Raw genomic sequence first — 16,002 nt, 5'->3', positions numbered from 1 at the left:
ACACCATCTCATATGGATTTATAATTACGAAGAATTGGTGAGTATTGATAACGTATAGTGCGTTATGAGACTATCTATTCGTATTGTTTTGGAAAGTTGTGATTGTTTTCAAAATCACAATTGACAAGATTTTTACTTTTATGTATTTCAACTCTTCAACTGCAGTCCCTCTCAATCACTGTAGCATCCGTAGATGATGAGATTGAACGCATGTGGTTCTTTATTCATAAAGCAACAATCATACAAAAACTGAAGGAAAGTAAAACGTTCATAAACGTTACTAATTGAAATTCTTCACTTGTCGCCGACCCATGTATCAATTCTTCAACTGTTGTATTTTACTTAAATTGTTTGTGTAATGTTATTCACTTTGCAATTTGTATATAGAGGACAGTTATGATACTAATAAAGTACGACATTACTCTAATACTTTAGACTAAGGAATCCAGAGTGTGGATAATACTACTAGTGAACTACAAGCAGAGCTTCATAATTAATACAAAGGTACAAGCACAAAGGATCGCAAGTATAATCTACAACCAAATTGAAGTTCAATATAACACACACATATATATATATTGACTATTCCAACTGTTGAATTAGTTTGTGTAAGCGCATAACAACACTACCAACATAGAAGTAGTTCATTATTTTAGTACCTTATACTTTAATACCTATTAATCTATTTTTGCTAAATGTACACAACCATAATCTCACTTTCTTAAGTTGTACTTATTTCACATCAAATATTAAGTAATTTCCCACCAATCCACACTATAAACGTCTTTATTTTTATTTTATTACTATTGTTTCACCAATTCTAATAATTACTGTTTTTCTTTTTTATTGCTGACATACCTGTCTCAACATCGGTGATTAAATGTACTACTAAAATCAGTGGTAATATTAATATAAAAAAAAATTGTATATTATGTAGTATACTGATAACAAATATCAAAGAAATAATAGTCCGGTGCTACAAAGGTATTGTTTTTTAATGACGAAGTTTACAATAATAATTTAATAACTAAGCGGCGCTATAAGATGATATACATTTTACTCATATTGGGAAATGTCTAGGAGCCAAAGGACTGTTTCCTTTATTTATTAAAGATTTTTATGAACCATATTATATTTCTTGATGATATAACACAAAGCTATCGCAGAAAATTATTTCTTCATTGACTAAGCTTATCTGCTTACAACTAATCCCGAGATGGCTGGCCACGTTGAATAAGTAAATCGTACATAAGAAGAGGCAAGTAGGGCCATATACACAGGAAAATATGGATGCCTTTAAAGTAGTAGCAACCATATTAACTCCAAACAATCGAATCTATCGCTTCTCTAAGATGAAGCAAGAAAAGATTATTCATAAGCAAAAGATCAAGAGAAAATGGAGTTAGTGAAGAGAGCTAATCATTAGCTCAATCGACTCTCTAGATTTAACTGTTAAAAAGAGATAAATCTAAGATTTCATGATACTCTACAGCGGTAGTTTCTAATAACTTTTATTGAACTTCCTATGAAATTATCTCACACTTAGACTTCCTTTAAATAAAGGGGAAGGTAAATATGGAAAATTACATACTTTAAGTTGGATATTTATAACCAATTAGTACAGCCTGTATCAAGGCCATAAATTTTAGAATAATAGCCCAATAACAAATTGGATCCAGTTAATGTGTAACTCCAAGTTTACCATTAACGTACTTAAGGAAGAATTTTTTTTCTAAAAAAAAACACATTTCTAACAACCAAGTTAAGAACTACTAAATACAATTGATGATATTAAGAAACAAGCAAATATAATTAGAACAAGAAGAAGATGGGAGAAGGGAACTAAATCCAACTGGATTCCTATACCAAGAAAGGAGACCTGCTAATTAATTCGGTTATTGCTAGGGCATCTCTATGAATTCTCCAGTTCCAGTTCCAATTACTTAATTATATTAAACTCTTAACTTGTTCTATAATAGTAAACTAACCCATATAATGCCTGGTAATATCCTTAAGAATACTATAAATATTACAATATTACCACTACGAATGTCTCTAAATACATTGTGATATCTTTATTTTTGTCTTGTTTCCCCTTTGGAGTAGAAATAAAATTATAGAAAAAGTAACGTTTATGTTAAAGGGACTAAATTTATAAAAACCAGAGAGAACAGATCCACAATGGAGGGTATTTGTAAATGTTTTATTTGGCTTTTCTAAAATTTCTCACGTATTATACCCAGAAAGTTGTAAGTTGACTATAATAAAACTGTATTTTCTTCGTATTGCTGGAGGTGAAAGGATTAACTCATTAATTATTATAAGTCAATTTCTTTCATAAGATCACCTCATATCATTTTATCCATCTAGACTGACACAAGACACGAAAAATAAACTATTTAAAATAATAATGAAAAATACAGTGCTTTGAAGAAAACAAAATTTCTTGGATAAAAATTAATATCAGAGTGCACTACTAATAAAATACCTAGACAAGTTGTCTGCTATATAATTTCACCATCTTTACCTTGCCATGTTCTATTTCAACTGAACAATATCATCGGATGCATATGTTGCTACCATCATATTTATCTGTTTTACAAGCTAATCACGTCTTGTAAATATTTGATATAAATGAATCCTGTTACTATTATTTATTTTTTTTATTTTTATTTTTATTTTTTTTTTTTCTATTATTAAGCTAGTCCAGATTATCTGTCATTATTTTTCTATACTAGAATTTCTTCATATAGAAAATTCAACTGTCGGAGTTTCCAAACAGGCTATTCCGACTATTGTGCTTCTGCCATTTCTGCACCCACCATCCGGCTCCTCCTCCTCCGCTTCTGTAAAATTTTAGCTGCTATGCTTACCAAAAATTACTATAACGACTAGCCCAAGCTATTTGTTATGAATCTATCAACAGTATATTATTAATCAAATTCTAGATTTAAATTGGCGGAGAACGACCAATATAGGATATACATAATACATAATGGTTAGAGTCTTCGTAGTATGTGTAGTAATGATATATAAATGATCGACATCTTGATAGATAAAAATGCTATCTATTATTAGCTCTCTATTCTTATTCTTGTTCTCTAATAGTATCATCAAATAATATAATTTATATTAATAATAACATATTTTCATTTAATTTTCAAAATATAGAATGTCTGGTAAAAATTCTAGCACTTCAAATAACCATATCAAAATAAATTCCACTCAACAATATTTAGAAAAATTAAATATGGATTTAAAACAAAAGAAACAACGCCTCGAAAAGGGTACGATAGTTACTCGTGCTACTTCTGTTGTTTCAATTTCCGGCAAGTCTAATCAAAAATATTTTTGGCAAAGAATAGATGATGAACTTCAAAAAGATATTATTATTCTGCAAATGAAAATTACTCAATTGGAAAATTATTTAAGAGAGGAAGAACGTTCATCAATCCAACAAGTTAAAACAGCAGGTAAAGAATTTAATGGAGATTCTAAAATCGCAGCTGCTATTGGAATTAATGAAAAATCAAAAATAACAGTGGCTAGAAGAAAAAAAGAAAATTCTAAAAAAACTGTAGCAAAGGAAATTAATGAAAATTCTAAAACAACTGTAGCAACAGAACTAAGTGAGAAATCAAATGCCAGATTTTCGAAATCTTCCAGAATAAAGTCTCGTTCTAGTAGACAAAAAAAAACAGTATCTGAAGAAATTAGTAGTGTATCCAACGTAAACATGACGAAAGTCAAATCTCAAAGTACAACAGTAGCTCCCGTTATTACATCCGGAAGTACCAATGAAAAAAATGACAGTTGTATTAGATTGCATTCGAAAAGATTCCTTTTCAGTATCGGAAGCTTAGCATAATCATTATTCTCTTTTTTAACTTTCATTTTGGATTCTAAAGATTTTATAGATATTCATATTCAACATAACTAATTCATTCGTGAGATTAATAACTAAAAGTATTTTTTTTTTTCTTCGCCCTTTGTTTTTCAGAATATTCTACAAATACTTTTTATGAAGATCGACATACCATTCAATAAACTACCTTATTTGTATATTCAGCACGATTAAATTATCTTTAAAGCAGACAGCTAGTCTTGCCCAGTAACCCTTCAATTTAGACTGTAGTTAAACTCCAGATGTTATTATTGGGCATTATAACAATGAAACCGCTAGTAACAATTGTCTCTTTGTTGTAAGATTTATATTTTTTCATACCAATACCAACCATAGAAATGACATTATGGATACTAGAAGGAGTGGGAATGTAGTATTAATACGTTGTAAAGTTAATGTTAACTTCATATCAAATGTAGTGTTGTTAAATAATTAAATAGTTGATATTCTTTAGTAAAAAGTAGGGTTTAATATATAAGTAATCTGCCGATATTTAACAATAACAGCGACAACAGTACAGTATAAAATAACCAATTTAGTACTTAAATCATGAAAAAAATTTGAATAAGAATCTCATCGCCACTATTTAAGAGAATATTTTCTACATTACTTTTCAATGTCGTAATAAATTGCACAAGATATTTAACTCAAGCATAAATCTTGCAACTCTAAAGTGTGGGGAGCATATTACTAAATATAACTTCTTAAATAATGATTAAGAATTTTATTCTTGGGATATATTGAAACATAAAAAGAACTTCCAGATAAATAAGTAGGAATGCGTCATCCAATTATTTAACCGATTTTTCAGTGTTTTCTAGTTGTTACTCAGGCACTTCCCATTCCGTTCAAAATTCTCTATAATTGGCCTCGCTAAAAATTACATAGTAAATTATACTAGTCCAAAAGAATGGGAAATTAGATACCCGGTGTTTCCCGTATATTACTACTTTGTTTCCCAAACCCGGCTCTCAAGTTTTTTCTATTTTTGTATGTGCAGTCTGTAAGACGAAAAATTCTAGAATTTATTATATATATAGATAGACTTGTACGGCTGTCGTCTACACGATATGGGAAAAAAGAAAAAGGCAGCAGTCTGAAAAAATCGAAAAAAAAGATAAAAACTATCAACCAGTTTGCACCCTATAGAAAGTAAACCACAGACACAAACCACATGTAATCAATTTCTTATGTTCATATTTTGGTTAAATAAACACTTCTAACATATAATCTATACAAATTCTACTGTTAGTACCTCTTCTAACTGAATTTATTAGGTACTTATCATACAAATAAAATGTGTAAAATATTTTAAAATTATTCACTCTCTATGTAAAAATGCTAAATAATGTTATACAGCTAAAACACTAGCCCGGTATGTTGTGAAAAAAAAATGCAAAATTGATGATTATGTAAATGTCAGAAAACATTAACATTCACAGCTTTTCTTTGTAGGGCATTTGCATTCCTCACATTTGCATGGAGAGCAAGAATCACACTTTGCTGGAGCACAGGTACAATTTTCACATATGCAGCTTGAGTCTTTACTTCCATTACATTTGCAGGAATCATTCTTTGAATCTGAGCATTCACAACTATTCTTTTTCTCAGGACATTCACAATTTTTAGGTTTTTCGGAGCACCCACAGTTATAGTTGTTCTTTTTAGAACATTTGCAATCAATGCATTTACAATCAATGCATTTGCATGATTTTCCTGGACATTGGGTACATTTACATGAAGAGCACTCACAGACAGTGCATTGACAATCTTGACAGTTGTTGCAGTTTGAATTATTAGTTGAAGACATTGGTATAAAAAGTTTTTATGTTATTTGTATTATTTTATTGATGATATTTTATTTTTTTTAAGACAAAAACTTAACTTCAATCATATTTCTACAAAAATCAAATATCTTGGCTTTCTTTTATATTAATGATTTTTCACAAACTTGTCATTGTGTACATTTGCTGTCATCAGCAATAATTGCGGAGTTTTACAGCAAATATCTCGCGTGTCAGCAATACTCCGCAGCAGATTCTGACAGCTAAAACTCCGCAACTTTTAAAATAAAAAAAAAGCTCATCAGTAAAATTCTCTCAAAAGTAGTTCGATTTATCAAAAAACTCTTGATCCATTTTACCATTTGCCTAGGTCGAAGTTTTTACTTATAATAGAAATCTTGTGATGTATTTAAATTATTTTGAACAAGATACGTAGTGCCTACCAAACAAAGAAAAAAAATTTAAAAAAAATAATTATTTACATGAGCATGTCCAATCAAAAGAATTTATAATGATATTTTATCTTCATTGACACAAATATTAAATAAATTGATATTTTATTACATGTGAAAAATGAAGCTAAGTGAATAAGGTTGGAGATAAAAATATTATTCTTATTATTAAAAATTATCTCTAGTAAATGACCAAAAATCATGAGTATATCATTGTATATGTGTTTTAAACTTTATATATTATGTGACTGTTTAGTCTGGTTTAACTAGTCAATTCATATCTTCTTTTATTTGTGAAAAAAATAAATTTCTGTACAAGTTTTCATAATTTTGAAGAAGAAATCTCCAAAGAAAAATATTTGGGCACCAGGCACTATTAAGAATAAAGTAAAATTATCAGATATATGTTTACCAAACTTCCTGAAGTAATTCTTTTGATATATAAAATTTTTACTATTCTTTTCCGGACCAAATAAAATAAAATAAAAAATAATAAAAATAAAAAAGTATCTTGGATCAAATTTATTTAGCCAAATTTAAATTCATTCTTATTGCTGCTTTTTCTTGTTTTGTTTCATGTTTTATTTTTCTTTTTTTCTTTTTTATTCAAATTTTAAAATTACATAATTATAATAAAGTTGTCTATATAACTTCAACAATCGCATCGTCATCCTCCTCGTCACTATCGTACTTAGATTCTCCTTCATCATCTGCAGCTCTAGACATCAATTCTTCCACTTTATCATCAGTTACCTCCCCTCTCATCAATACATTGACTATTCTATTACACAACTCGTCAATATCATCATTGTCACTTAGATTTTTATGTAATTCTCTAACAACCGGATATACAGATCTGTTCCTCATAAACTCTCTACCATCTTTTGTAGTACTCAATAGCAAGATACTTTCTAAATGATTACAAATAATAGGAACCTCTGGGTCTCTCTTCTTTTCTTCGTCCAATAATTGTAATTCATCTGGTAATTTAAACATATCTTCATCATCTAATTTCATTTCATCTTCATTACCACTTGCCAATGGTAATAAGATAAATGGTAATAAATTAATATCTTGATCACTCAACAGTTTCATGTGCATTTCATTATCAAATAATGAATTCTTGATTGTGGAGGCAACCCCTTCTCTACGTGTTTTAGAATCATATTTCTCTGTAAATACTAATAATTTAGATATTGGGATAACTTCATCGTATTTTTGCTTGGTAATAAAGTATTCTCTACCTTTTCTAAATCTAGAAATATCGGCAAAAAAATAAGACAAGTAATCATAATTGGCATATTTATTTAATTGTCTATCATAACCTTTCACAAAACAATCCATTAAACAATCCATTATTTTAGTACTTTTAAAAAATTCTCTATCTAATTTTGATAAAATTTTATTATTTTCTTTACTTGTAGATTCTCTATCAAATTGGAAAAGTTGAGTAACTTCATCTTCTTTACTCAAATTACTTAAAAGAATACACATAATATCAGCACCTGTATTATTTAAATCACAAATCTTCCAAGAAAGATATTCCAAAAATTTAACATTCTTCACAATCAATTTACGAATAGTTATATCATCACAAAGATTGGCTAAGATTGTGATTGATTGTTGGACTAATAGTTTTGATTTTTCCTTTGACAATTCAATTAAATCTTCAATGGCTCTATAATTATCATATTTGAAGATCTTTGCAGTAGGGCCTGTACTGAACCCGACCAAATTATCCAGCGCAATTTGACGAACTGCTGGTTGAGGTGAATGTAAAAATGAGACTAATTCTTCTAATTGACTTGCCATTATTAGAGAAGGCTAATTGGGCTTGTTTTTGTTGAGTATTGGGAAGTATTAAACTTTATAAATAGTCTTTGTAATAAAAATAAAAATAAAAAATACGAATCTCATCTCGAATAATTTTTCATTACTTCATTCTCGGTTTATTTATTTTTTTTTTTCCAATTAATGAAAATTTCACCATATTCGGTAATGGATTTTGACATAAAATTTTTAAAATTACTATTACAAATCGATTATAGAGTTATTTTTTTATATTTATTTTAAGGAATATCTTTCAGGATATTTCATAGGTGTTACTTGGAACCCTAATCATTAAAGAGTAAGTGATTTTATATTTTGGAATGCAAATATTCTTGAACAAGCACGTACCAAAGATTTCCAAGAATAATGGTACTTGTTCAATAAGAGATGTGTTTTGATACAACTCTTTTAAACGTAGTTTTTCTAAATACCCGATAAAAAAAATATTACTCTAAATATTGTTAATTTTCTGAAATTGTTGAATTCTTCAGAATTAATAATCGAAGAGAATGGGTATTGAAACGAAAAATGGTATATTTACTTGCTAAAGAATCTTGAAAATGATCAAAGTTTTTACTAGTATTTACTGTAATAGATACATCTATTACTTCAACTATTGATAGAGATTCGTTGTTTCAATATCGTACCTCTTTGAGGTCTGTAATATTTAAATGTCATTGACCAAGTTTCGAATTGTCTACTTTTAACTTTTCCATTCTTTAGTTGAAACTATTATGTTTAGAGGTTCCAACAGGAAATGTACTTGAAAGATTGCATTTACAACTAGTCATATACTAAGTTGCCTCTTTAAAAATCTTGCAAGAATTCCAATTAATTTACATTCAAAAAAAAAGATGTTAATACAGGGCAGCTCTAATTGTAAATTTTATTTTATTTATTTTTTTTTTTTGAAGATATTGAAGCGGGGCGAAAATATCAAAGGTTTTAAAAAAAGTAATGGCTATTTAAAATGACAATTAGATATCGACTGAGCAAAGGTAAACGCCCCAGCACAAACGCCCAGCACAAACGCCCAGTACAAACACCCAACACAAACACCCAACACAAACACCCAGCACAATATGAGTGAGGATATGTTTTCTCAAGTGAAATCTAGCACAAACATTCAAATCAACAAACAACGATTGTTATACGTTCAAGACATCACGACGTTATTGTTTGGATTGGGATCCGGTATATTACAATTAGAATCGCTTCAAGGGTTTGCAATGTTTTTCATTGGGTTCTGTTTTATCAATTTATTGTATATTGGGATATTATGTAAATTCCAACCTGTTAAATATTACGTGAACCCGTTACAGGAGATTTTCATGGATAATTTTGTTCGTGAACTAACAGGGTATGTGATGTCGTGGACATTTAGTTATGCCATTGTTGGATGAAGAGAATATATATATATATATAGTTGTTGATATAGACAGATATATAAGAAGTAAGATATATAGATAACAGGTGTATAATTGTATTAACAAGATGCAGAGGGGGGGGATGAGAGTTGTGGAAGGGCGGGGCGAGACAAGAGGGTAAAAAATCATCTATATTTCTACAGATTCTACTAGGGAAGCCAATTTTTCAACACTTGCTAAATGTCTATTTCCCAATGAATTTGATTTGTTCAATTTATCCAGGTAGGATCTGATGGAGATGACGATTAATTTTTTGTCGTTGCCCTTGGATACAATTACTAGTTTCTGTACTACATAGTTTGCAAATTGATCTCTTAGCATCAAGGTCATTGGAGAATTATCTTGTAGATTGGAAGCTTCGGATTCGTTTTTAGGCAAGATCTTGGACATCAACAATTTTCTTTGGGGTTCATTGCCGTAGACGATGGCCTTCTCGACGACATTGGAGGCAAACTTGTGTTTTGAGAATTCTACTATATTGTTTGATACTATTTCTATAATTTCTTGTTTTGTTTGAATCATCTTGGGACATAAGTCGGAGACGGTGGCCATATCAGTTGCAGGAGAAATTTCTTTGGAAGAAGAAGAAGCATCTGCATCTGCATCTGCATCTTTAGATGAATCTTTGGACATGGGGTTTGTCTCCAAGATATGTTGTATGACATAATTACCATATTGATCTTGGATCAAGTAGAGGATAAAATTTTGTAATTCATCCAAGATGATGGATTGATCAGCCACAGTGCCGAATTTCAACAATCTTTGAATAACACGACAACCATAGGCATGAGTGGATAGATGATAAATTTGGCCAATTAAAGAATTTAATATAAAGGGCAAGAATTTGATCGGGATGGTTTCTATTGATTTCTGGATCACATGGTTCCCATTTTGATCTTTGATCATTTGGAGGATATTATTGGAAAGTTCCATGACCAAGGCTATTCTTTGGTTCAAGTTGATAAACTCGAGTGCCTTTTGTATGACACGACAGGCGTACATTTGGGTGGATAGTTTGAGGATCTTATTTTTGAAAAACGACAATAGGATTTCCTTTTGTTTATCTGACCCGAATTCGAAGAATTTCTGGATGACATAATTGCCAAAGACGTCGTTTGTGAGTTCCAAGATATGGTCTCTTAGTTCGTTGAAGATGACTTCTCTTTCGGAGGGGGAGGCAATGGATAATTGGTGTTGGATGAAACGAGACCCATGTTGATCTTTGCAGAATTCCAGTGTGTGGCCCAAGATACTTGTCAAGGTGTATGAGTTGTTATTATTGCCGGAGTTTCTGAATTCTTCCAACAATTGCGATCTGGTTTGTGAAGGAGCTGAGGAGGACGAGGAAGACACGGTGGCGTTTGCGTTTGTGTTGGGATTTAAAGATTGCTTGTTCTTGGAAGAGGAGTCCTTTTTCTTGGCAATGGGTTTTTCCATATCTGGAGGCAGCTCCAGATATGGATTGATCTGGAGATACTTCTTGGCATGTGCGGTTGCAGTTGCAGTTGCAGTTGCAGTTGCAGTTGCATTTGAATTTGCATTTACATTTACATTTGCACTTGCAGCATTGGGTAATTGGTTCAAGATGGCAGAGTTGTTCTTCTTGCGGTCTTTCTTATAATTCGATGGAGAGTCATTATTCGTGTTGTTGCTACCGCCTTTGTACATGCTTTCGAAAAACACATAAGGGTTAGGGAATGCGTTGGGATTACCGTTGGGCAAGGCACCGGGCATGACGCCGGGCATGGCTGTAGGACTGGTACTTAGGTTCATGTTTGCCGGGATTTTTTCGTTCCATGGCGAAGTTGGCGAATGGTAGACGTATGGCTGCTGGTTATTTGATTTTTCCAATTCACGAGTCCCATCGACCAATGATTGGCCCAGACTTTCAAAAAAGCCATTAGCCGGCTGAGCGTTTTGTGGCAAGGCCGTGGATGAGAAGTAGTTGATATTGGGAGCCGTGACGGCTGATACTGGAGTCAAGGCACGTTGAGGGATGGTGCTGGCTACCGAGGAGGCAGTGGCATGAGGGTTTGCACTTGCATTGGGGACAGCCAAGGTGGAGGCTGCTGTGCCAGATGTCATAGCGTTGGCGTTTGCACTAACATTACCATTACCATTACCATTACCATTCGACCCTGCATACACAGGCTGAGGTGCAAGCTGCACAATCGGCGGCTGTGCCGGATGCAATGGAAAGTTCAGCGACCGCGTCACGTGGCATGGGCGGCCTGGCGCCGGCTGGGGCGCAGCCAGCGAGTTCAGTGACGAGACGATGGAGGCCAGCTCGTGGTCCAGCCCGGACGAGGGCTGGGCGGCTGGCACGTGCTGCGACGACGAGCCCAGCAGGGCTTCTGCTGGGCTGGCAGCGCGCGACGGGAAGGCGTTGTCGGAGGGAGGAGGCGATGGGGGGGGTGGCAGACAGGGCGTGTGTGGTGAGCGAGTAAGGTGGGATGTGCAGGCAGTGTGCGAGCTGGGGGGGGTGGCGAATCTGCTGGCTGCTTGGTGCTGGCGTGGGCGGTTGTTTGGATGCGGTGGCGTCTCTATATCAGACAGGCATCGCGTGGCGCTGGATCTTTTCTTTTTAAATTTTATGGTTTTTGACGGGGCTGCGGGTGGCCGGGTAAGCGAGCACGTGAGGGGCGTTTGGGGGAGCGGATGGGAAGCGGGCGGGAAACAAGCGGGAAACAAGCGGGAAACAAGACATCCGTTAGCACATGTGACTCGCAAGTGGAGCAAGTGAGTTTCGAGTTTTGAGCTCAGCTGGCACTCGCCAAGCCCTACAAAACACGCACCGACGCGTGGATGCCAACAAAAAAAAACAATACCTTTTAAAGTAAGCCAAGAACTAAACCGAGAATGTTCCTCCATCTGCTCCATCAAATATCCTCCAACATCGTCCTCTTCTTCTTTCTATCGACTCTGTTCATACTGTCACTCTGCCATCATTGGTTTGCCAGTCATACACAAAAGGCTTCTCCGATCATCGACACTCCAGTACAAGGAAACACCAGTGCCACAGTCGCAAGAACATCGCTGCGACCTGAATCTAGTGCCAGATCCAGATCCAGATCCAGATCATCACGGTCAAGATCTAGATCCAGATCCAGATCTAGATCTAACTCAAACTCAAATTTACTATCACCCAATTGCCCTTCGCCCTCCCCCTCACCCTCCCCCTCCCCCTTCATCCATCATGACGTCGTACAATCTCTTCCAGCAAGTGATCCAAATACAGATAATCCATATGACGAATTATTAAACATGGAAGATTCCAAACTGGTAGCCTCTTTGGATTACTATTACAACCAATATGATATTCAAATCACTTCTTTGGAAATAGAAACTGACGATGGGTTCATCCTGGATTTACTCCATATGACTTCCCCTCTTGTAGACTCTACAAACAGGAAACCAATCTTACTATTACATGGTCTATTACAAAGCGCCGGCGCATTTGCCTCTTCAGGGAAAAAATCCTTGGCCTATTATTTATTCATCTCGGGATTCGATGTTTGGTTAGGTAATAATAGATGTGGATTGCAAAAAAAATTTAATAAATCAAAAGTCCGAAATTGGAAACAAAGATGGAATTGGAATTTATACGATATGGCAAGACTCGATCTTAAAGCTTTAATCTCCCATATCCTCAAAACAACCCAATTCCCCAAGTTGACCCTCATCGGTCATTCTCAAGGAACTACTCAATCCTTCTTGGCATTGATCAATACTCATCAAATTTATAAAGATGATAATACTAATTTCAAATTGATTGATAAGATAGATAATTTCGTCGCATTGGCTCCGGCCATTTATCCAGGTCCATTATTGGACGAGAAATTCTTCGTTAGATTCATGTCCAACGCTGTCGATTCCCCCTGGTTATTTGGAGAATCATCATTCATGCCCCTGATGATGTTTATGAGAAATTGGATGGTCGGAACAAAATTATTCTCCTTCTTATCCTACATCATGTTCAATTATCTTTTCGATTGGAATGATACTCTTTGGGATCGCAAGTTAAGAAACAGACATTTTTTATTTTCCCCAGTTCACATCTCTAATGAATTGATGAAATGGTGGTTATCACCAAACCCAAAGAGAATTTCATTCAAATACGGTTCTTCAAGAATGTTTCCTGACAAGAAAATTTGGTTCCCTTTGAAAAACCATTTGAAAGATGCAAATATAGAATCTACAAATACAATACGTGATTCTGTACTAGATTTCCCCAGAATTCTAATGTTTATACCGAAACAAGATCGACTCGTCGATGGGAAACGTCTTGTCGACCATTTCACAAATTACGAGTCTTCAAAGATTTACAAGATTTGGATCCTAGATAATTATTCCCATTTAGACGTCCTTTGGGCTCATGACGTGATTGAGAAAATCGGTGTTCCTCTAGTAGAGAATTTGGCATGAATGTATATGCTTCCTTTTTTTTTTGTTTTTTTTCAACGCGTGATTTGAAAATTTATATCATTTAAAAAAAAAGAAAAAAAAATATAGTAAAAACTTTTTTTAGCGTTTTTATTTAAACTAAGCTCATCTCATCAAGTTACCTCATCCATCCCCCCTCCATCGCGCTTCCACTCACCACCCCCCCCCCCCCCCACCACACCGTTACAATGAAGATTAAAACAATTAAAAGAAGTGCAGATGATTATGTCCCCATTAAAAACACTCAAGAATCTCAACTGCCAAGAAACTTGAATCCAGAATTACATCCTTTTGAAAGAGCAAGAGAATATAAAAAAGCCCTAAATGCCACCAAGTTAGAGAGAATGTTTGCTCAACCTTTTATAGGCCAACTTGGCTTGGGTCATAGAGATGGGGTTTATCATATTGCCAAAAATTATAACAATTTAAATAAATTAGCTTCAGCTTCAGCTGATGGGATCATCAAATATTGGAATATGTCCACTCGTGAAGAATATGCTTCCTTTAAAGCCCATTACGGTCTTGTCACAGGTCTTTGTGTCACACCTGTTTCTGAAAAAAATAAACAATTCATGTTATCTGCTGGTGATGACAAGATGATTAAATTATGGTCGATTGAAAGTGATGATTTTGCTGATAATAAAAATGAAGATGACAATGACAATAATACTTCCAATGGATTGATTAAAACGTTTTATTCTCAAAATGCCATTCAAGGTTTGGATCATCATAGAATAGACCCTACTTTTGTCACTGGTGGTCCCATGATAGAATTATGGGATTCTAATAGATCAAATCCAATATCAAATCTATCTTGGGGGGCTGATAATGTAACAAATGTCAAATTTAATCAAAATGAACATGATATATTAGCAAGTACAGGTAGTGATAATTCCATCGTCCTTTATGATTTAAGAACAAATTCTCCAACACAAAAAATCGTTCAAACAATGAGAACTAATTCTCTTTGTTGGAATCCCATGGAAGCTTTCAATTTTGTTACAGCAAATGAAGACCAAAATTCTTATTATTATGATATGAGATATATGTCTCGTGCTTTGAATGTATTCAAAGATCATGTTAGTGCTGTCATGGATGTAGATTTCTCTCCAACAGGTCAAGAAATAGTAACAGGTTCCTATGATAAAACTATTAGAATTTATAATATTAAACATGGTCATTCTCGTGAAATTTATCATACAAGAAGAATGCAACATGTTTTCCAAGTCAAATTCTCCATGGATAGTAAATATATCATTTCAGGTTCTGATGATGGGAATGTTAGATTATGGAGATCAAAAGCTTGGGAAAGATCAAATGTAAAGACTACTCGTGAAAAGAATAAATTAGAATATGATGAAAAATTAAAAGAAAGATTTAAACATATGCCGGAAATTAAAAGAATTAATAGACATAGACATTTACCACAAGTCATTAAAAAGGCTCAAGAAATTAAAAAGATTGAAATTCAATCTATAAAGAGAAGAGAAAATAATGAAAGACGTCATAGAAAGGATATGGCATTTGTTCCAGAAAGGAAAAAGCAAATTGTGGGGACTGTATTTAAATATGAAGAAAGGAAAAAAAATGAGAAAAAAATCAGATTCTGATAATGAATGATTGTGATATTGTTTTTTAATTTTTTTCGTTTTTTTTTTGATTTATTGTATATTAGTTTAACTTTTTTATGTTGTATTTTTTTGCCTTTTTTTTTTTTTTTCTTCTATATATATATATATATTTAACAAAAGTGTTTTATATATGTATTTACCTTTTAGTATATGCATTTCTTTTTTCTTTTATTATTTCGAATGTATAAATATAATATATAATAGTAATAATGGCAATAATATATATGTATATATATAATTGGATCTATATATAAGTAACAAAATGGAAAGTAGAAGGTCCAGCTTCTTCATAATGTACAATACAATTACATCAAATAAAAAAATTTGAATAAATGGGAGATCTATAAATGAAAATTCAAAATATAAAAGATCAAATAAAGAATATTCAAATATGAAAGATCAAATACCAATATTCAAATATGAATTGAAAAGTAATGGGAAATGATAGGGATCATCAGTTTATTGGGTATAAGTTTTTGGTTTTACAACCAAAAAAAAAAAATAAAAAAAGAAAAAAAAAAACAAAAAATA

At 33.0% G+C, this 16,002-nt stretch overlaps 6 protein-coding genes across 6 annotated transcripts; 4 read left to right on the top strand and 2 right to left on the bottom strand.

Annotated features, from left to right (window-relative positions):
* Positions 1-3,172: 3,172 nt before the first annotated feature.
* On the top strand, positions 3,173-3,868 carry TBLA0H02050 (uncharacterized protein; the record flags this gene model as incomplete). Its single annotated transcript, XM_004181962.1, has 1 exon — positions 3,173-3,868. The coding sequence occupies one exon, from the start codon at positions 3,173-3,175 to the stop codon at positions 3,866-3,868; it is 696 nt and encodes a 231-aa protein (XP_004182010.1).
* A 2,914-nt stretch (positions 3,869-6,782) lies between these two features.
* Positions 6,783-7,952, bottom strand: HGH1 (Hgh1p; the record flags this gene model as incomplete). Its single annotated transcript, XM_004181961.1, has 1 exon — positions 6,783-7,952. One exon carries the CDS (start codon positions 7,950-7,952, stop codon positions 6,783-6,785), a length of 1,170 nt encoding a protein of 389 aa, XP_004182009.1.
* Positions 7,953-9,052: 1,100 nt separating this feature from the next.
* EMC6 (Emc6p) lies at positions 9,053-9,373 on the top strand (the record flags this gene model as incomplete). Its single annotated transcript, XM_004181960.1, has 1 exon — positions 9,053-9,373. One exon carries the CDS (start codon positions 9,053-9,055, stop codon positions 9,371-9,373), a length of 321 nt encoding a protein of 106 aa, XP_004182008.1.
* A 153-nt stretch (positions 9,374-9,526) lies between these two features.
* On the bottom strand, positions 9,527-12,277 carry PUF3 (mRNA-binding protein PUF3; the record flags this gene model as incomplete). The annotated part of the gene is made up of 1 exon (XM_004181959.1): positions 9,527-12,277. One exon carries the CDS (start codon positions 12,275-12,277, stop codon positions 9,527-9,529), a length of 2,751 nt encoding a protein of 916 aa, XP_004182007.1.
* On the top strand, positions 12,257-13,822 carry TBLA0H02010 (uncharacterized protein; the record flags this gene model as incomplete). Its single annotated transcript, XM_004181958.1, has 1 exon — positions 12,257-13,822. One exon carries the CDS (start codon positions 12,257-12,259, stop codon positions 13,820-13,822), a length of 1,566 nt encoding a protein of 521 aa, XP_004182006.1.
* A 206-nt stretch (positions 13,823-14,028) lies between these two features.
* Positions 14,029-15,450, top strand: SOF1 (rRNA-processing protein SOF1; the record flags this gene model as incomplete). Its single annotated transcript, XM_004181957.1, has 1 exon — positions 14,029-15,450. One exon carries the CDS (start codon positions 14,029-14,031, stop codon positions 15,448-15,450), a length of 1,422 nt encoding a protein of 473 aa, XP_004182005.1.
* Positions 15,451-16,002: the final 552 nt, after the last annotated feature.

Source organism: Henningerozyma blattae, chromosome 8 (assembly GCF_000315915.1).
Source record: "Henningerozyma blattae CBS 6284 chromosome 8, complete genome".
Taxonomy (NCBI): Eukaryota; Fungi; Ascomycota; class Saccharomycetes; order Saccharomycetales; family Saccharomycetaceae; genus Henningerozyma; species Henningerozyma blattae.
This window is presented reverse-complemented; position numbering and strand designations above follow the sequence as displayed.